General features: G+C 38.4%; 1 protein-coding gene across 2 annotated transcripts; it reads right to left on the bottom strand.

The window, feature by feature from the left end:
* Positions 1–58: 58 nt before the first annotated feature.
* On the bottom strand, positions 59–21,843 carry LOC132907328 (serum response factor homolog). 2 transcript variants are annotated; one of them, XM_060960300.1, is made up of 5 exons: positions 20,983–21,843; positions 17,961–18,212; positions 7,811–7,916; positions 5,412–5,516; positions 59–5,196 (listed from the first exon to the last, which is right to left on the bottom strand). In XM_060960300.1, exons 1-5 carry the CDS (start codon positions 21,457–21,459, stop codon positions 5,000–5,002), a joined length of 1,137 nt encoding a protein of 378 aa, XP_060816283.1. In that variant the 5' UTR covers positions 21,460–21,843; the 3' UTR covers positions 59–4,999. The 2 variants fall into 2 exon arrangements, with proteins under 2 accessions (XP_060816283.1, XP_060816284.1); XM_060960301.1 differs by lacking the exons at positions 59–5,196; positions 5,412–5,516 and adding an exon at positions 5,585–7,719.
* Positions 21,844–21,855: the final 12 nt, after the last annotated feature.

The raw sequence follows: 21,855 nt of genomic DNA on the forward strand, positions 1-21,855 counted from the left end.
CGGAAATAATAATTTCTGGTTCGTACAACTGATGTAAAACTCACAGTATCCACAAAAATTGTAATTCGAATAATTATATTTCATTTCTTCATATTCGACGTATTCGTCACAACAATTCTAACAATGTTACATGATCGGTACATTACGTAAAGTTAGTGTAAAAAAACAACGATATGTCTACATATGTTCATTCGTTACAAACATTCTTCATGCTGTAATATATATTACAGTAGAGAAGTAATAAAAAACATTGCAATTCATGTATAGCCGAGGGTTGTTGGAATTTTATCTATAGTATGATTGCGATTGTTATGAATATAATTATTTGTTACATAATCGATGATTTACCATAGATATATTTCTTTGACATTTCAGGAGTTCTTTCTCTTCCTTCATGTATAACAGATTGGTTGAGTCATTGAATGATCTTTGTAATATTACACATACACATTACATCATACACATACATGGAAATATTAAAGTTTGCTATGTAATATTTTTTAAACATTTTTTTATCCACTAGTAGAATTATTATGATAAGTGTGCAAGACCTTTGTTATATAAGAAATCTTTAAGTTTAACGTTTATTTATCACGAATTAACAATTATGTTTCGGTGAATTTGTAAGAATAGGCAAAATATCTTTAGATTATTGACAGAGATATAAGGATTGGAAAAAATTGGAATAAGTTGTAATTTACTTTAAATATTGAATAATCTCTGATATAAATACTTGAGAAATTCAAAATTTTGTATTGATATTTGTCTTGATAAGATTATATAAAATACCTGTAATATTCTTCAAATGTCTTTATTCATAAGAAAATTATAAAATCCCAGAAAAATTTAAACAACCCTCGCAGCGTATATTACATAGATATGTATATATAAATTGTATATAAAATAGAAGGCATTTAAATTTGTCATTCGTCGACGATGGTCGAGAATTTGGATTCCCAACGGACATGCTGAACATACGAATTTCTCTATTATTATACAAACATTAAGCTCGAACCATGGCCATCGAATTTTTCGAGGTACTGCACTTTATGAGGTTCATAAGACATCATTCGCGTGTTACTCTTCATTTTTTTAGAAATTAATTGCTCGTCTTTACATCCGAAACATAAAATTTCATGAAAACCAATGATTCTTATGCTATCGTAAAATTTTCTAATTTTACTGCATCGAATGTAAAGAAATATAAACGGCGAAGAAAGTAAAGAACACTCGTTAAGCGTAGATAACAATAACGCAGAAAAACGAAGTAAAATTTTCGAAAGTAAAATAGTTCACAAACGCATTTCTCATGTTCCTTCATTCAAACATTATTCCATCTTCCTTTAGCACTTCGATAAAGTTCCATCATAATTACACGTGTACACACAAGTTATAACGCTCGAATTGTTTCGTCCCATTATTATTTTACCATATTTGCCTCGTGAACGATTTATAAATACCTTAGTTGTTGTAAATATTATTTTCATATGTGATCATAAAATCACTCTCAAATAGCATGCGTTTTACGAACTATAATTATCTTGTAATATTGCATGGTGCGGCATTAAAAAGTATGTGTGCATTTGTGCGATAACAGAATGCAGAAATTATCGTTTGAATTTTCTTGCTTTTGCTCTTTCATTTCGGCTTTAATTTACATAACGCGAGATTAAGGTGAATTCCATTCGCATTTGAATAGGTCGATGTGCACCATATGTACCTTATCTTTTTGGATATTTCTCATTATAGGAGAAAATTGTTTACGGTAGTTATCGATGTAATTATTGCACGTGGAAGCACGAAGGTTGTAAGTAATTTCTATCATTCTCTTGGAATAACAGGAGTCGTTTTTCAATATCAAAAACTGTCTAACGAAGTTAAAATAGAACTTTTGGTTGCTGTCGCCGATTCACAGGCTGACAAAAAATCAATTTAGTACTCGTAAAACCGTGAGTATTTGTTTTATGAATTTTTACTGTACAAGTTTCACGTATTATTTATTTACAACAAAACCAAAGTATTTAAGAACGAAGTTTAGCGAAACATTTTTAAAAACGAGTTACGTACTACTGTATATGAAATATATTTATGATCAAGAAAGGAATAAAATGAAACGAAATCGAACTTCCACTATTTTACGTAAGATTATTTTAATCAATAACAAGATGAAATAATAAAAGAAATGCCTGAATTCTGTCATGTAATTCGTGTGAACAGGCCAGTGTCTAAAATTTCGAAAGATATAAAGTGAAATTTGATGTTTTCAAGATATTTATGATAAATGCATGATACAACGGTATTCCCTTTTGGACGAGAATGTATGGATTTTGGCATAAGAATCTTTCACATTATCCCACGGATCGTACTATCGTTCATTTTATAAATCTCTTATTCTTATGGCAATCCATACAACGTATTCACTGCTCAAAACAATGTTAGGATAATTTTATACAATGTACAGGTGATAGAATATTTCATTTCATTCATATAAGTTTCTATCGAAACAGATTGTTAAAAGTTCCGCGATTGGTTCTTTCAATTTAGAGTTTTATTGAAATTTTTATCAGATTTTATACTTTAGTTTCTTAATTTTCATTAAGTAACTTTATTACATTCTGCAGCTGCTTCGAGCAATGTTACGATACAAAAATTAAATGCTTGTTTATGTTTCATTGCACATTTCAATGACTAGGTATAATACAATCTTTTGACTAGCATTACCTAATGAGAAAAGTTAATAAAATTCGTAATACGTCTGCATTAAGTTTAAAAAATTCATTCTAAGGAGCACATAGTACTTATAAGTGTAATATTAAAGTTTTTTCTTGAATTTTTTCCAACATCTTTTAATTCTCTAAGAAGGCACTATCAAATAATATCGATTAGACGTAAATATATAAAATACATAAAAAAATTCGATAATTTTTAAAAAAAGTACATTATCATTTTGCTTCTTTTCTAAACTACGCTCTTCCTAATTTTGTTTCAATAAGCAGGTACCATTCCAGAATACTTTCATCACCTATTAACGTTTATCTCAAATAATATCGATGAAATTTAGAGAAGCAAAATAAATTCGCATTAAAGGAAAGCGTTGCATCTTTAATATTGTTTAATAAAGCAAAGGAAAAAAGAAAGAAATTCATTTGGTAAGTTTGACAATGTTCCTCGCGCGTGTCGATAGTACTATCCGTGTAAAAATCATAGGTGCATTGTAAAAAAATACAAGCTTTTCGCGTGTTATCTATCACAAGCTGATGATTTATTTCCATATCGTGTAAAATAGAGATTACTGTGTGAATAAAAATACTGTTGAAACAATTTGGCTGATAATGATGCGTGCTTATCACTATTTTACGGTTAATGATTAAACATTATGATCGTATAAACGAACGGTTACGATTGCCAACATTATCACTGACTAATTGAACGGTTCGGATCATTTATCTGGAGACATTATTATCGCCTTTTACATTTTGTGACTGATTCACGAGGAATTTGTGTAATTTCTACGTTTCGGTAACACCGCGAACACGTCGTTGTTTCTCGAGGAATCATTATCCGGGTAAGCTAATAAATAATACAATTCGAATAAACCAAAAAGGTCTTTGGTTAATCGCACTTCCGTGTTAGAAAATATATCGAATATTTTCTTCTCTATAGCTCAAAAAAAAAACGATAACGCTAGCTTATAGATTATTTTTAGAAGCACCCTGTACGATTGAGAAGTCATTATCGCCACACGATTCATCGATCTTCGATATCTCTCTTTAGTTATCCCCCTTTTCTTTCAAATAATTCGCGAACAACCATATGAACTTGCGTTTTCTAGGATGAGAATTGCGAACAAATCGCCGCAGTCGAATGGTGTACCGCTTCGAGCTATAAACTTATAAGTTCTGTAATCGTTTCGTGATGATTTACGTTGCAAAAGAAGAAAACGTTAAAGATTACAAGCTTCGAATCGTTGATATATATACAATTATAGTACATAACACACGTGATACATAAAATGTATCGCTAAAATTTCGATATTTTATTATTACTTGCTCATTTTTCTATTATTATCAAATTACTGCACTCGAATGCGTCTCATTCGACTCACCGATCCCACGAATCTTCAAATATCCCTATATAACGTTTAACGTTGAAAAAATATTGAATTCCTTTTCTCTCTATTAAGTAATTTACGAAACGTTAAATAATAACTGGAAAGGCGGCGAATTCTACGAAGACAGCGTAAACAATTAATTCGTGGAACGGTTATTGGATAAAACCTTCGACTAGTATTGCACGAATATCGATTAAACGTCGGCTAACAAAGTCCAGTATCAACAAAAATTATACCAATGCGCATTGATAATTTCATATTACAACCAATCATCGGTCAATGCTAATTTACGTACATAATATCGTACGCAAAGATCCATGCAAATTTGCTACCCTTACTCTCGACGTATTCATCGTTGCAATTTGATTCGTTCTCTGGTTTTATACAATCCTCTATAAAATACAACACAGTACCGATAATTTCGCAAAATTTCATCAAACGAATATCCTCGACCAATGACAAGCACCTGCGCGTTGCAACGCGTTACCGTCGCGACCAGCTAGATCGCGAGCGCAAAGGAGATCTCGACAAAATCCATCATTTTGCAAAATACAAATCAGTCGATCGTACGCGATAAGCAGCAAATTTTATCCGTATGTATCGATAGCATTGCAGAGAACGCGTCCATTTCGATCGTCGGATCAATTCGGCTCGGACGTACGATCGAAACAGGTCATCCCGTCGCGTCGCTGAAGAGAAAATGTTCCGCGCGAGATTTCCGAGTTTCTGTATGCGTCACGGTTCGCTCCGACCTTCTTTGGTGAACCGAAACGATCGTTGGAAAAAAGATGGCCCGTCCAATCTCGTCGGGTCAAGCCTTTTGTTGCATCGTCGAGCGACAAGCTTCGGGGAGGGTTTTTTCTTAATCGAGGCTCGATCCGCGATATATCACTCACGATCTTTGCTCAGGTCCGATGGTAGCTCGCAGCTGGACGTGGCCGATGTCGTTGGTGATCGCGGCGACGGCGACAGATTCATCCTGGATGTAACCGGAAGCGACAAGCCGGCGGCACTCATCGCGACGTTCAGCGGTATCGTGATGAACGGTTGATTACTCTGCGTCGAGTTAACCGGGGCTACCGTGCCTGCGAAACAATGCCAAAAAACCTCTACTTGGGGAAACAGGAAGAAGGACGGGCACGCGTTTCGCGTCGGGTAAACGTCTGTCGCATGAGCAAGGTGCCGGTATCCATCTGAGTTTTCGTTTCATTTCGTAACGCTCGGCTATCGGAAGGATGGCTGGATGTGTGTGTTTTTTTTTGGGGGAGATCGATTCCAGGGGATGATCATGGTTTCTCACCTCCTTCTTGAGAGATTTGCACTGGCTGGCCGTTTTGCCCGATACCGAGTAGAACCCCCGGAGTCGGCGAGTAAATTACTGTCTGTGGCATCTGGTACATTATACCTGCGCAGAATCACGGCCGTTTTCATGAGAAATGACACGATGATTAGTCATTTTGTGGCGAATAAATGTTTATCGATAACGATGTGATTCAACCCTTATTGTAGGCAATCTAGATTCCACGGTTAATCAACGCGCGTACAAGCAAACTTGAAGCTTCAATATTTAAAACTTTCTTGTAAATTTCGACGTGAAGATATTTAAAGAACGAAAAATGAAAACTCTGTTAAGAGAAATATAGAAACAGGCATCCGATTAGCCGCAATAGGGTTGATATTGGATTCAATGGGTGGACGAATGCTTAGAATTAGTAAATGGATGTTTTTAAATGTACAGTTAATGGTTTTTGGCATCGCGTACTTTTTTATTAGAGTTTATGAAGAGGAAGAGAACGGAGCGAGGCGGTATAACGGATTCACTCATAACTGTCTGCTTTTTGGGTTTCTTTCACTACTTAAATCGATCGGTCGTAGGTCGAAAACACCGCTAAAAATATATATTTACGTAATCGACGTGATACGAAGGATGATATAAAGCAATGACATAATCTTTAATATGACATAAAATAGAGATGTACACAAAACGTTATTAGATGTTTAGAAATATAGATTAATAAACTTTTATATTCAACATCTGTCTCTTCCATATTTTACAATTACTCGTTTGGAAATCTTCAGATATCTTGTAAAAACACCACTTATATTAAAATAAACTATAAAGTCGACGTACTATGTACCAAGAAAACTAATACAAGAACTGTTTCAGAGGAAATTCGATAAAGCATTAACAGAGAGTAATGTTTACTCTCAAATAGTAAAATTGTGCAAATCGACTTGGTCCTTCTTATCTATTCAAATATTTACACTTTATTATATAATAATCATATTTATTTCATACATCGATAGATAAATATACTGTGGCTTTTACCTACTTTAACGAAAATTATCTTCTCATAAGGTCTTATAAAACGAAAACCGATCATCGTAAGTAACCTTATATCTAACAGATTCTATATCAAAGTGAATATTTTTATAGATGTACGAAACAATCGCCAATAGATGTTCCATCGAAATCTATCTTTATCCTTTATTTTGCATCAACCAATCGGTCGATAATCTTATCCAAAGTAAATGAAAGCGAAGAATTTAGCAAAATGGTCAGAACGGTGAAGAAGCAAATGAAAATCATAAACGAGAAAGAAGTTTGAAGGAACGATCGAGTTTCGATCAGAGGGTAAAAGATCGGTGGGACGCGGATCGTGTCGGTCGGAGATATGAACGCGTGGCGAGTTATCAAAATTCCGGCGGGGAGACTGTTTGTGCCGCGGGGAACAATGGAAAGGCGAAAAAAAACGTACGTCATGCGATCGGTAAGTCGGATGGCATCCACTCCATATATTAGCATCGATATTTATGTGTACACCTGCATCGGAGCGCGGCTTTCGACCGGATCTTACTTCCCAGTTAGGCAGCGCGTCGTTGTCTTAGTTTGGTCATCGCGGCCCGTACAACTCCTTATGTACTCCCCTACACGGATAACCTCGTCATCGCTCGCACACTTTTCGCATTTTAAGTGTCCTCTTTCCTTTATTTTCTCCCTCTCTTTTCCCCTCTTTTCTCGCTCGCTCACACGCGATCGCGCGCGCGTACGCATCATATACGTTTTACCTCTTCTGTGATACCATTCTCTCGTTCTCCGACGTTTCTCTCCTCTCCTCTCCGCCAAACTCTCCTCTCCTGCTCTCTCTCTCTCTCTCTTCGTTCTATCCGTATCTATCCCTTTCTCTGTCTACCGACCTACCTGACTGATTGGATTGTACACGTTTGCCTTTGCTCGACTACCTACGGCCTGGCTCTAACGATTTTCCACGCCACGGCTTTTACCGCTTGCTACTTAGTCCGCGACTCGCGACTCCTGCTACGCCCACGGGGAAATTCGTTAATTACTCGCCACGTATGCGCAGCTGTACGATTGTCTTTCGTACTCGGCGTGGCACGGGCCGAGAATCGCGGAACGGACAGGTGAAATTGTTCTAGCACGACGGAAGGGAGGAAACCACGCTTGGGAAGCATCCACGTTCGACTAGACAGCCACTACTTGGATGGAAAAGTTGGCGAGGATACTCCACGTACGGAACTTTTGTCGCTAATAAATCCTTTATTCGAGAGCATACATGGTGTTCTGTGTAAATTGTCTTTAGTTCCTTCTGAAAATGTACGACGAGAAAAGTTTCATTCGCTTGGGATGGAAATACGCAGGATGTTTCTAGGTAGATAGTTTTTGGTATGTACGTTTACCTGAGTGATTTTTTGAGAGATCCTTTGACACAGGAGAATCGCCATCGCTGGTATCTCCGTCGCTTTCGTTCGCGCAAACGTCCGATCTAGGTGAAGTGCCGTCTTCCTGGAACAATGAAACGAAATTTGTTGGTACGAATGGTGTACGTACGTTGATAGTATTTGAAATAAAAACGTTGTTTACGAGTCCTGAAGATAATTCTGGTGAATTCGTACGAAGATAAAATCGATGAGAGAATAACAAATAGGAAGAGAAAAAAAGATAGAAGCTAGCGTGAATCAGATTTTAATTTTGTTTGCATACATTAAAATTCTCAAGAACGTGTCGCCCTGCTACAAAATTTATGAATCATCGTTACAAGGCTCTTGCCTCGTTCTACAAACCACTACTCCTAGAATTCTGCCTACAATTCATATGCCTAACATAGGATGTATCTGCAATTAACCGACGCAAATTAATTAAAAACCCGACATTCTTCTTTTTGCCCAACGTTCGAAACTTCTATTACAGTAAACGAACGAAGATCAAAGTTGAGCTGTCGTCAGAATCGACCGTTTCATCGACCGGTACCGGGCAAAGCTTCACGACGTTGTCGTGAAAACGATATCACGATGACGTACGATCTGTTTCAGGTCCGTAAATTCCGGATGCCTAACGAGCGATGCGGCGACAAGCAGAAAACAAGCTAGAAGAGAGGAGAAGCATCGCGGCTCGATTCGTAGCCTGTAAATCGTAGATAACGCCTCTGTAATAATATCGGCGAGCCAATCAAACGGGCAACTAACCAATCAATCAAGTGGAGCCTACCAAGCAACTAAGCAACCAACGAAACAACCAACGAACCAACTTACCTACCTACCTACCTAGCAGGGAGAGATGCGCGAGCTTGTTCGCGCGCCTTATATGGCCATCCGCGCGGCCTCAACTCGTACCGCGCTTCCACGGCAGATTCTCACAAATTTACGCAGGACTACGGTTTCCCCGGGTGACTTTCTCTCCCCCGGTCATACCGCCACCACCGACGGATAGCTTTTTTTCCCTAGGCTTAACCGTTTGTGCGCTGAACCTGTGCGTTTCATACATGTATTTCGACTTGTTCGTTAGGACGCATGTGTGTATACACGTGTCGACCGACGGTCGCCTTCGAGAGAAAGCAAATCGACCAGCCGAGAGTAAGGAACCGATGCTCTTCGAGAGAATTAGGAAGTGCCCGTCTTTCGACTGCCAGGGAAGCACCGATTTGGCCAACTATTCCGTTCGTCGTTGCTTATTTCGTTACGGAAGATAGAAGTTTCAACGATTTCGTATTATAGTAGAATTCTATTCAGAATCTTGGTTCCTGGACTACCGAATTCTCGTTCATAGGAATCTCCATACTTTAGTTTGTGAATTACCATCCTCATGAATCCGATTGAATCTGCTTAGTTTGGTTCATGAACTTTTGCGAGTTACGTGCATTTATTTGAGAACGTGAATTCTTATTATTATTAATGTCGGAAGTTAGAAGAAATCTCAGGCAATGGGAAGCATCGATGAATTCCATGTTTTTCGCCTGAGGTCGGACAAATCGGGTTTTACCGTAGCGATAGAAATAGAAGTTTTTATTAACGGTTTCGTCACGATGTCGTTGATCAGCTGTATTTCTTTTTGGTTAATCGTAAGTCAGTAGTAAATTTGTACTACGATAGAATGTACTACATGAAACGATTTAGTGATACGGATTTTAAGTACGATGTAATCTGCCATGGATGTCCGTGTAGTTTGGAAGATTTAAAATGTCGAAAATAATTCGAGTTAATTGAAGTACTGTACTTTCGAATCGGTAACTGATCGAGCAACTCGATCACGTCCGTTGTTTTCTAGAAGAAAACTGATATACCAAAGAAATAGATGTTTCGCAGAAACGTATACGGTCAAAAAAATGAAACGTCCTTTAGCCTCGGAAAAATAAGGAGCAAGGAAAGGGATCTCGAGTGCGCTGTAAGGGTTCAACATTCCAAAAATAGTTGAAACCGAGTCAATTAATTAGACTGCTCCACTTTCCAACCAGTCATTCACCAAAGACTTCAATTATGTCTGCGGTGAAATATATCATTTATCACTTACGAGTAGCAAAATCGGAGCCCAAAAAGCGTCTTTAAAAAACAACAAACTTTGTCTTCAAAAATCACTTATTAATAAAAAAAAAAAAAAAAAAAACAAGGCATATTTACAATTTGATATAAACATACGTATAAAATTGGAAAAGTAGTCTAAATTACTCGAATCATCGATCGAACAGCTCGCAATTGTCCTTTCGATCGATGTCGAAGCTAAAACACTCTGACGCAAAAATTCGAGAGTCAAATCACATTCCATGCATGAAACACGGAAGCTAAGAGAGTGTCTCAACTTCCGTGAAGCGTCAAATCGTTCTTAAGTCGTAAGCTCGGAAGGCTGGTGGCCGTGGTTTCGTGACGGTACGTGGAGGATTTCCAAAAGTGCCAGGAGGGCTGGTTTCGCGACCCTCGTCCGCGTGCAGCAGGCGTTGTGTCGACGATCACTTCCGAGTCGTATTTGTACCCCCCATTACCACGGGTGTGTATAGAAGGCGCGACAAAAACCGGCATTCCTGATTCTTAAGTTGGACTCTATATAAGTATCTGCCATCGCGAACATTGCCTGTATATGGCGACAACCAGGCTTTGACAAAGGTGACCGTATATGGTATTCTGCTTCCACCTTCCATACCTTCTCTCTCTTTTTCTCCCTCTTTCTTGCTCTCTCCCTCTCTTCCCCCGCCTTCTTTCTCTTTTCCCTTCCATCCGATTACTCCCCACCTGTTTCTGCCCTTCTCTTTTTCGCCCTGCCAGCCACCAGGAGAGCCGCCTGTTGTCTTCGTCGTTTCCTCGTGGCCGCGATTCACCAGGGTGCCCTCTTAGCGAAATGCATCATAATCGTTAAGTCGTTAGATCGTAAATCGTGGCTTCAAACCCCCGCCGTAAACGTGCCCCGTATCAAACCACCGTCAAGGGAGAGAGCTTTTCAACGTTCCTTTTTCTTTTCTTTTTTTCTTTTTCATTGTCATTACGGTGGACAAAGTTTCGATCCGGTTTCTTTTACGTACTAATGGGGTGTTTAGCGCATCCTAGGTTTTTGCGTCTCTTTTTATTTATTATTATTTTATTTATTAATTTAACGTTTATTCGCGCGGAATTGCAGAAATATCGTCTTCAACTCTTTCAGACTTGCTACGTTCAAGATCCAAGATGTTTTTTTCTTTTTCTTAATCCCTATATGGAAATTTTTGGGTGGAAGATTGTTTCAAGTCCGAGAAAGGGATGTGAAAAATGAAAGAGAATTTCATCTTTCACCTTAAGAGAATTAATTTGCTTTTTCTTTATCTTTCTTTTAAAATTACGTTGGAATATTTGTGTCTGAAAGAGTGAAACATTAAAGCAACGTATAGGAAAGTTGAGGAGATACGATTTTTAAAAAGAATCGTTAAATTTGAATAATCCGTGCGTATCGAGAAGCAGACCTACCTTGTGAGTTATGTTGAAAGGATGATTGGCAAAATGGAATACTGTTGATCGGTGTCTTATTCTCAAGCGGATCGGAATATTCTTTCTTTACAATAATGATCGCAACGTAGATAGAATTATTATTTAATCTTGTATAATTTAACGCATCTCGTTGGTTCTAATTCTTAACATAACTGTTTTTCCTCTGTATTATCTATCGCATCAAGGGCTGATTATTGTTCTTCGATAATTACATATACGAAATTTTACGTTAATTCTTTAAAAGAGAGAAAATAAAAATCGTCTTAAAGAGTAACAGGAGTCTTATCGCGTTAATAATTATCCTTCATACGTTTACGAATGATACCGCTGTTTTCTACGTTATTTACAAAACAAAAGTGAAGTGGTTTTTCAAACTACATAAGACAACAAGTACCATTAAAATAAATGTAACAACTCGTTTAGGCTAATCGCGAGAATTATATTCACGCACAGACGAAAAGTAAAAAAGCGTCGATACGATCTCGTCGATAAAGTAACAACAAAATCCAACATAAAATTAATATAAAGAAACACATTTTTAAAATGTCTTACTTTTTCATTCTTTGTTTAAATAACAATGCCGCTAATCGCAAGAAATCAAGTTAAAAGTGGCTCGATCGTGTGAATACCCCTCTTTGATCGAGGCTAGTTTCTTTAATCATCTCGACGCAACTAGTTTAACGTTTCACGCGAAACTATTACCTAATCGTACAGAAATTCCTTTCTTTCGTTTTGTACGTTTCTTCATCGTCTTCGTGATCGTTATCAACGTGGTGATCCACGCGGCAAACAGGATGTAGAATAAAAGGTACGAATTATGTATCAAATGGTCGATCGAACGGTATCTTCGCTAAAACAGGCGGGTTTTTTTATACCTACCTGTTCGCAAACGACTGGCACCTTGTGCCAATAATTGTTGGCATTCGTGTGTATATCGGTTAACTGTATCGTTTGACGAAACGACGACCAACACTGTCATGGGACCGTATTATTAAGCGAAACAATATAATACGTACGTGTAATATAAATATTATCACAGTATTTTACAGTACACTATTTACACATGTGATACATAAAAACTAAGGCACGCCAGCCGTACATTTCGTGATTACCGTGTTTCGTTCAGGATTATCGTATAATCGTAAAGTTAATTATATTATTTGTACTTTGTGCGTCGACGGGAGAGACCACGGATAAATTACATTTCTATTCGGATTTGCGAATTTTCTTTCTTTTTTTCTTCTTTTTTTTTCTTTTCTTTTTTCTCATCCATATTTTTTTCTTCTCACGTTTAATCTCCCTTACTTTTGCGCCTGCACGTAATGCTCTCGTGTGCTTAATCGTTTTACGTTTTCTTTCGCGTTTTCACCTTCCTTTCTTCCGACGTATAAACGTTTATCTATTTTACCTATCTACCCTCTATATTTATATATTTATATATATTTATATGTATCTGTTCTTCTTTTTTTTCCAAAAATATTTTAAGCAAAAAAAAAAAAAAAAAAAAAAAAAAAGGAGAGAAGAAGAGAAAACAACACACCACACGTACACACACACGTAAACATGCATATTGTGTGAAGAGGGAGGAGAATCGAGGTTTTCTCTACTTGTGGAAGAAACTTAAGGGAAAGGGAAACGGAAGAGGGGGGAAATGGAGAACAGGCGGGGCTCGCCTGGGAATTTAAATTAACAAGGTATTTTAAATACTAGCTACTTAATCTACGAAAGAGAAAAAAAAACAAACAAATACTACACATGCCACTTTCAGTACAAACACATTACGGAACAATGTACGAGCACACAACAATATCTATATATATATATAGACATATATATATATATATATATATACACATGTATGTATGATGTATATATATATATTCAATGCGCAACAATGCCAAGCGTGCACCGCCGGGTCTACTGGCTCGGACTCGCACCCACGTACTACGATTTCTCGTTTCTTCGTTGGCTTTTTTTGCGTTTCGTCCCGGGGAACGAAAGGCGAAACGTCTCGACCCGAACGACATGAGTATTTGAAAAAAATAATGGATGCCTCGATAAGGATTTTTGATGGGAGGGAAAAAAAAGGGAACGCTCGGACGATTCGATTTTTCCTTTGATTCCGGCCTCGCCAAATCCCACCAACTACTAGGTACGATGCTTGTTACAATATAAAAGTACGATCGAGCGATTTGGAACTGAAGGGAGCCAGCGAAACGCTAATTGGGAATCGTACTTTCTACGATCGTTTTTCTACGCCAGTAAAATGGATACCACTGCTCGAAACAATTAAGAGAATACGGCCATTCTCGGTTATGCGTCCGAATAAATCGAATGTCGAGGATGAAATAACGATACTCGTATTCATTGTTAAACTCATTCTCCGAGTTTCGTATCGTTTGACTCCCTTTGCGAGAGAATTATCATCCGGATGGACGAGTCTTTAATTGCTTTTGAGCAGATCGTTAAATACTATCGATATCGTTAAATACTATCACGGAATTAAATACGAATGATCGAAATTTATTTTTCGATTGTCAAATCACGGTTCGCCTCAGTTCCATTTGATTCTCGTTGCTCGACAACGATCGATCAACTTACAACGTATATACAGATCTTTAAATAAATAAGAGAGATTCTATCGTTGTAAAAGATATAAATACGATCAAAATAGAAAGAAGAGAAGATGATATATATATATATACACGTGTATATATATATATAATACACGGCTCCTCGAGTAATTCATCACATGAGTTACTATCCTAAGTGCACGATTAAGAACTGCCTCTCCATTCTCGTTTTGATAAACGAAAATTTCCATCGATACGCGTCTTTCTATGAGCTTCGTTCGTTTCGCAAAGAAGTACGACTCGAACGAACCACGTATCGTAGAAAAAAGTCTTTGGACTTTGATTAACGTATAGATCCAGCCATTAAAATTGTCTATTTTCTGAATTTCCTAATGCCTTACCCTTTAATCTCGTTTTCGTATCACGAGCATCATAAAAAAGAAAAATAGAAAAACGAAAATGATTGTAGCTAAAGTTTTCATCCGTTTCTAGCATTTCGAACATCTCTTTCGCAATCGTTGTCTTTTTATGAATTTACGGTCGTTAAATTGTGAAACAAGCGAAATTATCAAATTCACGCAAATTACAAAATATCTTACTCGATACTTAATCATTAAAATTATAGAGCAAACCTCTGCTCTATGGATATTATAATGAATATTTCTATAAAACTATGTATCAATTAACGTATTTATAAAAATCGTAAATTCCATGATTTCAATTGTTTCTTTAAACTCGAACTGTGGAGAGCAAGAGGACGGTCGATTTCGTTGACGATCGTTCGGAAAAATTCGTCCATCATCTTCGTCGTTGTTCACTCGGGTAGATTAAAACAACGTGGACGTAAATCTCGTATACATTTACAGTACGCGTCGACTGGACTAGATTTATACGTTGGAAACGGAACACCGTACGTTTTCTTGCGCTCCGATCGGTTTTCATTGAAAACACCATCACACGCCTCGGTTAACGACAAGCGTCGCTCGATCACGATTGATTTCCAAGAATATGTCGCGTCGATCAATCGCGGGACTCATAACAAAACCGATTCTTGTAAAATCTTTCAATCTTTTAGACAACAATGTATTTCTAGTAACCAGCTACGTTCACATTATGATGGAATAGATGTTATAAAAAATGATCTAAAAAGTGATCGTGACTTGTCGTCGAATGAAAATTAACCGGTTCTATAAAAACTTTTATCGCGTAGTCCACAACGTTATAATTTTATTGAATATCAGCGAGTATTACTGGTAGGCTCGTAGAATATTTTATATAGCAAAAATGAAATGTATCGAAATGTATCAGAAATTACAAATGTTAAACTATTCTTTCGCTTTCCTGGAGAGAGATAAACGCGTGGACAAGGGTTGTTTTTATTACGAGCCCTTAAATTTGTTAAACTTGAAGAAAGCACTGCTCCCTGAGCCTATCAATATAACATATTTATTATACCTTGAAACAACGAATAATAATCGAACGGTAATAGTTCTTAATGTATTAAGTACCGAAAAGCTGCTATTTTAAGTACTGTTCGACCCTATCCTGAGGATGACAGGTGTCCTTAGAAGCCTTCTACTTGCGATACCGAGTCGAAAGAAGAGTTAATTGCCTGAAACTCTTCCCAGCGAGCCAGCCGTGGCAAAACATCGTTCTGATTGTCGTTAACAACTGTACTAGGATCTCGAAGCGCGCGCGCGAGCGCACGTTACCATAAGTAGTCTCGATTTTACCTCGTCGACTGATTTGGTTAAATCTTTTTAGTGCACCTGGCACGCAATTATGCGAGCTATTTTCTCGCTGTTAGCGTTCTACTCGGTCGTTTCATAAGCCTTCGCATTGACGTATCACGAGAAGCGGATTTGTCGAGAGATTTATCGATAAATTAATTCAGAAACGACAGGAAATTATGCAAATATGTTTATAATAAACCGGCATATCGAATGCACGGAAAATCGATGATTTCATTGAAATAAAGATTTATTTGAATTGGAGAAGAGAAAGATTTATGAAACGATCTGATAGAGACGTTTAATTTCGTTTCAAGTTTTTGCCAAGAAAATAGTTAACAACTTGTAATCGATATTAAATTATATAGAAAACTATTTCTTATAGAAGATTGAATACATTAAACATTGATTACGTTAAATACGTAACACGATTGAATCAAATTTTCTAATTATTAGTCCGACTACGATCTTCAAAGTTTTATGTTTCGAATTTCAATAAACTTTTATAAATAAAAACGTTCTTTCGTATAAAATTAAATCAAACGATTTTTCGTATAAAAAAAATCTTCGTATAAAATTAAAACAAGAATGATCGCGTAAATATCAATAAACATTCTTCCATATTTTTCTCAAACTTAAACAATTTTTAAAGATAGGGAAATACTATCGATGATCCAAATGACGTAGCAGGGTTTTAATCAAACGAAACGTCACTTCCTTGAGATTTACGTCAAATTAAGCGTGAACGTGCCGGGTGTTGGGCATATTAATTTCTAGGATCGTAACTAACGTCATTCGCGCTTCGTACGAGATGCTACTCTCCTCCCTACACACACACACACGAAAAGAAAATAACCGTACTTTCATTGACACCGGATGTGATGCGCCTCATCGAGAATTTCGATATTCATCGTCCGGAAAAGAAAGTCGGATGTCGTCCGGAACTTCCTTCGTCACGCTGATTCTTTATTCAGCTTGCAAACGACGTACGATTTTACGTCCATCGAACGACGCGTTCTCGATATAACGAAGCATAACGCGACATAATAAATCCACCGTAACGATAATACGTCTATTCTTTAAAACGCCTCGAAAACGATCAAAGCACCGTGGAAAGAAAAGTTTAACGCGTTCCCGCGCACCTAACTTGAACGCGATGCACTCGCACCATGGACGGAATTGCACCGACGCCGAGGCGTCTGTTCGAGGAGCCCTTTGCCGCCGTGAAAAGTAACTAGGAAACAGAAGAGAAGCTTCAAGAAACCTAGCAAGCATTTCTACAGGCTCGAAGCACGGATCGTTGAAAGAAAGACCACAACCTGGTTTTATTCTTCACCGATCCTGCTTCTTGCTAATGAAATCGCTAGAACGATTAAGTTCCCCCATGGAATCCAGTTGAGCTGTATAACGAAACCATTCGAGCCTATATAGGGAAAACACAAAAATCTTCGTGTTCTTCAAACCTACTGTCGTTCAACTAATTTATATCCACCTGCAAAATCTACGTATCTACTCCAACATCGAGTAAATCTCGTAGCGCGTATCGCGCGAACACGGAGCGGCCGTTCGAAGTCGACAATTGTCACAGTCAATCGACGACAGACGTCGTGCGCGATAAGCGTACGCGGATAATTGCGGTTACGCCGGTGGTTCGTGACGGCGACGGTAGTCTTCTAACTCCGTGGACACCGACTCTTATCGAGCATCTCCTCTCTATATCCACGAACGCGTTCAACCTCGCGTTCTTTTCTCCCTGTACCTCTTCCCTGTCTCGATATTCCGTAGTCATTGATCATGGAAGATCATACGCGAATCGAACACGGTAGCCAGCGATGGATACAACGGATGCAACTGACGACGTGACGAATGCGACTGGCGATGTAACAGATGCGAATGTGCGATACATCGGACATGGACAGCTGGTAAGAGTCGGAGGACAAGCGATAGTTTCAAGTACTAACTAGGGTAGTACTACCGTTGGGGATGCGAATGCGACATGTGAGGATGGTAGGCGGCGTGATGGGGTGGCAGAGGCGAGGGACAGGACTGTTGATAGGGACCACCGGCTAACATGGGCCCAGGACTGGAACAGGGTACCAGGTGCGAGCTCGGCGAGGCCGCGTGTGCATGCGCAATCAAGTGCGCGTGCTGCGCGTGCGAGGGTGGCGCGTGCTGCGAACCCGGCGGCGGTGGCGGCGGCGGGGGTGGCGGATGGCCAGGAGGCCCTCCGGTCGGTCCGCCACCAGGATAACCGCCGTGCAGCGAGCCACCGTGCGGCGAGCCATACACCAGTTGCCTTACTTTCTGCTCGTCGTCGGCTATGTTGTAGGTCAGTTCGGTCTCCTCGAACCCGGTCGCGGACATCCTCTGGTCACCGGAGGAACCGGAGGCGGGAGGGTCCGGGCTGTTCAGACAGGTCTGGATCAACGCCTTCCCGGCCTCGCTCGTTATCATCGGCTGCAGCTTTCGTGTCGCAAACGTGTACACATGCCCGGTCTCGCTGGCTACCAGCAACATCACCTGTGTACCTGTCAGTGTCGACAGCTCGTACGCCTGCAACCAGAGATAACGATTAATTAGGGATGTCCCGGGCTCCTTCTTCGCATCGTATTAACGACGCTTCGCTCCAGATTTTTCCTTCTTTTTGCACTTTTATCCTCCGTCTTTTCGGACTTTGGTTTTTATCTCTTTTCATTGATCGAATACTGGTTTTAGCCGTTCTTAAGCGAGATGGATTTTAATCGAAGAAAAGTTTTTTCAGGAAATTGAAGAACGATAGAAGAGTATAACAGTGAGACACTTGTGTTTTCAGTTCGATGAAACTACAAGTGTGAAGATCGAATGTATCGTAAATTTAACTCGCTGCATTGCAAATTCATATCGTAATTAATTAAGATAGTATCTGCCTAAAGAATCAAAGTATGGATGTAAATAAAGTAACAAACTTAGATTCTCGAATAACGAAAGCAATGTTTTCCATTCGACTCTTAAACGATCAACGTATATTACAAATACTTGCTATTCAGCGATCTTTATAGAGCGGTGTTATGCAAATTATCACCGCCTGCACAATCATTAATATACAATTCTTCTAAATAATTAAACGAACGCACGCGAATAAAAACGATATGCGCACTCAACGCTTTATGTTCGAGAGATTATACCTTGTAATGACATAATAATTATCAAGGTTTAGCGAAGCGTTTACAAGCGTGGAGCGGATGGAATTCTTTCTTTTTGTAGTGAAAACTGGCGGCCCGCTATTGTATATTTAAGTTGAATCTAAATTATAAAAATTCAGCCTACTAACAAGAAACCTACCGGTCGAGGGGGAACAACGCAACCACACCATGAAAATGAATAAACATAGTGGGACGTTATGAAATCGTTGTCTTTAACTTAGATCAGAATGTTGCTGCGTGTTTACGCTCAAAGAAAGTATTTTGTTTACTTAACGTTTGTAATTTATATATTCTTTAAAATCGAACCTATCTATCGATTTTCATATGTGTAATGCAAAATTCTATATTTTTTATCTAGAATACTATGATAATGCGATTAGGTGATTAATTTGCAGCTTACAAGATCTAGAAATTTACAATTTTTGTACTAAGAAAATTTTCTTATTTGTACCGTGTTTTACGATTTATTTTCCGATTACTTTCTGTATATTAATGATTGATAAATCATTTTAAAAAATGTAAATATTGTCATTATAATGTAAATATCGTATAGATACAAAATACATACATTGAAAACTTCAGAAAAATATTTGATTCGATCCGTTAAAATTTCACATTTTAGCGTTTTAAGAACTGTTAGAAATTGGAAACTTTTTTTTAGCAATACGTAATTCTTTTAACACTGCCTACGAATTCAGCCTAATATTTAAATTCGTACTTTCTCTTACATAATGCCTCTGTTTATTTTAAGTTTAACGTAAGTTTCCAGTTATCCAATAATGTTATAAAGCAGTTATGTCAGTTTCGTGTCAAAACATAGCTAATTATAGAGATCCGTCTTTAGAAAAGGGGAACAATCTATCTTTGGTTTTCTATATTTGTATGAAAGATGCAATTTGCCTTAGGTTCTTCTACGGATTTAGCTACTCCGCCGTTTGGATCAGATAAACAACTGTAACATGATTAAATTAATGTTAAAATCAAAAACTCTGACTTAAAAAACAACCAGATTATTTTCAAGCTATTTGCTCACAGAACACCTTGTTAATAAAAAGTTTATAATTATAGTGAGCGATAAAAGATAAACAAAAATGGATACGTCATTTTCGGGAAATTAAAATAATGCGCTTTTTAGACGAAAGATTAAGTTTGGCGTGACAAGACGTAAAAGCAATTTTTACGATATTTTGTAGTGGCTACGACGCGTTCATTACCTGAAATATAAAATACAACGTTAATGTCAATATAGATGCGGAACCGTTTACAGAATAGATTCTGTTGTGTGCGAAGCCTTAACAAAAAGAAAAAAGCATACATAAATTTTCTGACGGACGTGTAACTTAATCGTGTAATTTATAACTTTAAACGTATATTTATTTACTGATTATCGTTAAACGACCTCGCTAACTATTTTTATGTAAATTATATATAATTAAGATTAGAGAACCAAGAAATATGTACGGTCGATTCGTAAAAAGAGTCATATAACAAGTGCTCATCACAGAATCATATCATAAAATCACGACTAATGTACTATAGCTTTCTTGGGCGTATTTTGATACTAAAACTACCAAAGCTGTCAAGATGATCAATTAGTAATCTTTCGTAGTAATTTCATAGATTACAACGCTGCATTTCTAGGGATTTTTTTATGATTTTTTGTAATGCATTATATATTCTTTCATATATCACACGATTTTCTTATTTTACTATTTTCATCTTTCTGATACAAATTATGTACTTTTGTAGTCAGTAGTTCTAGCGGTAATCCAAAATACACGATTAAGTTACTGGCGTACAAATATATACGACAGCGAAAGCACAGTTGTCACTCATAAATCGCGCGCTCGCTAAACTCATCGGCTTACGTTTGATTTGCGCAATACGCGCAACCACACAACCATAATACACTATTTACATTTACTATTTGTGTCATGTACTTTCTTATCTCTAATCTCTCGTCAATTTTGAACGCACTTAAACACCATGTTCGATATAGGACCGATTCAATGATCACATGAAAAGAAACGATCGATCGTGACGATCGATCATCGATACCCGACGGATTCAACACACTGTTTTTGCGATAACCGTTTTAATTAACGAGAGAAATAAGGTCGACAGGTTTGTCGGATACGAACCTTCTTCATGATTCCGGTTTTCCTCTTCGAAAAGGTGGTATACCTCCGTAGTTTATTGTCGATGTACTCCATTTTAATCTTGACCCGTCCTTTGGTCTTCTTACCGTTCGAGGGGGGTGACTTTTTCGGCTGGCCCAAACTCGTAAATGACTCCTCCAGATTATCGGGGACACAGTCTGTGGACATTGACATGGCCTGCTGTTGCGAAAGTGCCTGCCGTGCGTTACTGTCATCGTAACAGACGTCCGAAGTGGTCCTCTTGATACCCCTCTGTACAGATCCCACGCCGGCATTCGGTGCGCCTGCAGCGGCCGCCGCTGCCATCATGGTGGCGCCACCGCGGCTTATTTGAGAAGTTGTAAGTTGGGAGGTGGACGGTCGGCCGTACATTTCCGAGCCAGCGTCGCTGCCTATCATCCCCATGCTGTAGCCAAGACTTGCGTACCGACTATCTCTTCCGCCGCTAGGGTTGTCCATTACGGACTCGCGCACATTTATTCCCTTTCCCTCGGCCCTTCTCCGCCACGGAATCGCGAAAACTCGGCGCAATGTTTCCCACGTGATCAACCATCTAGAGGAACACGGGACAACAACGCGCACTGTACGAGCGCTCCCCGCGAACTGAATGCGCGCAGAGTATCGTAACTTGACCTACGTGCTAGCGCGGTGCCTTCGTGCGTTCCTGCGCAGCTACTACCCCCACTACGCGCCACGCACGCGATAAAAAACTAGTCCACTCGATCGAGATAGAGTCACCTGGACGAAGATCTTTAAAAATTTCTTCGTAGAAAAATTAACGGATCAACTGTGGTCCTTGATCTGGCGTTAAATCGGTTTTGCGCGAATTTGATATCCCAAAATTTGCGGCTGAAA

Source organism: Bombus pascuorum, chromosome 5 (genome assembly GCF_905332965.1).
Source record: "Bombus pascuorum chromosome 5, iyBomPasc1.1, whole genome shotgun sequence".
In the NCBI taxonomy this organism is placed as follows: Eukaryota; Metazoa; Arthropoda; class Insecta; order Hymenoptera; family Apidae; genus Bombus; species Bombus pascuorum.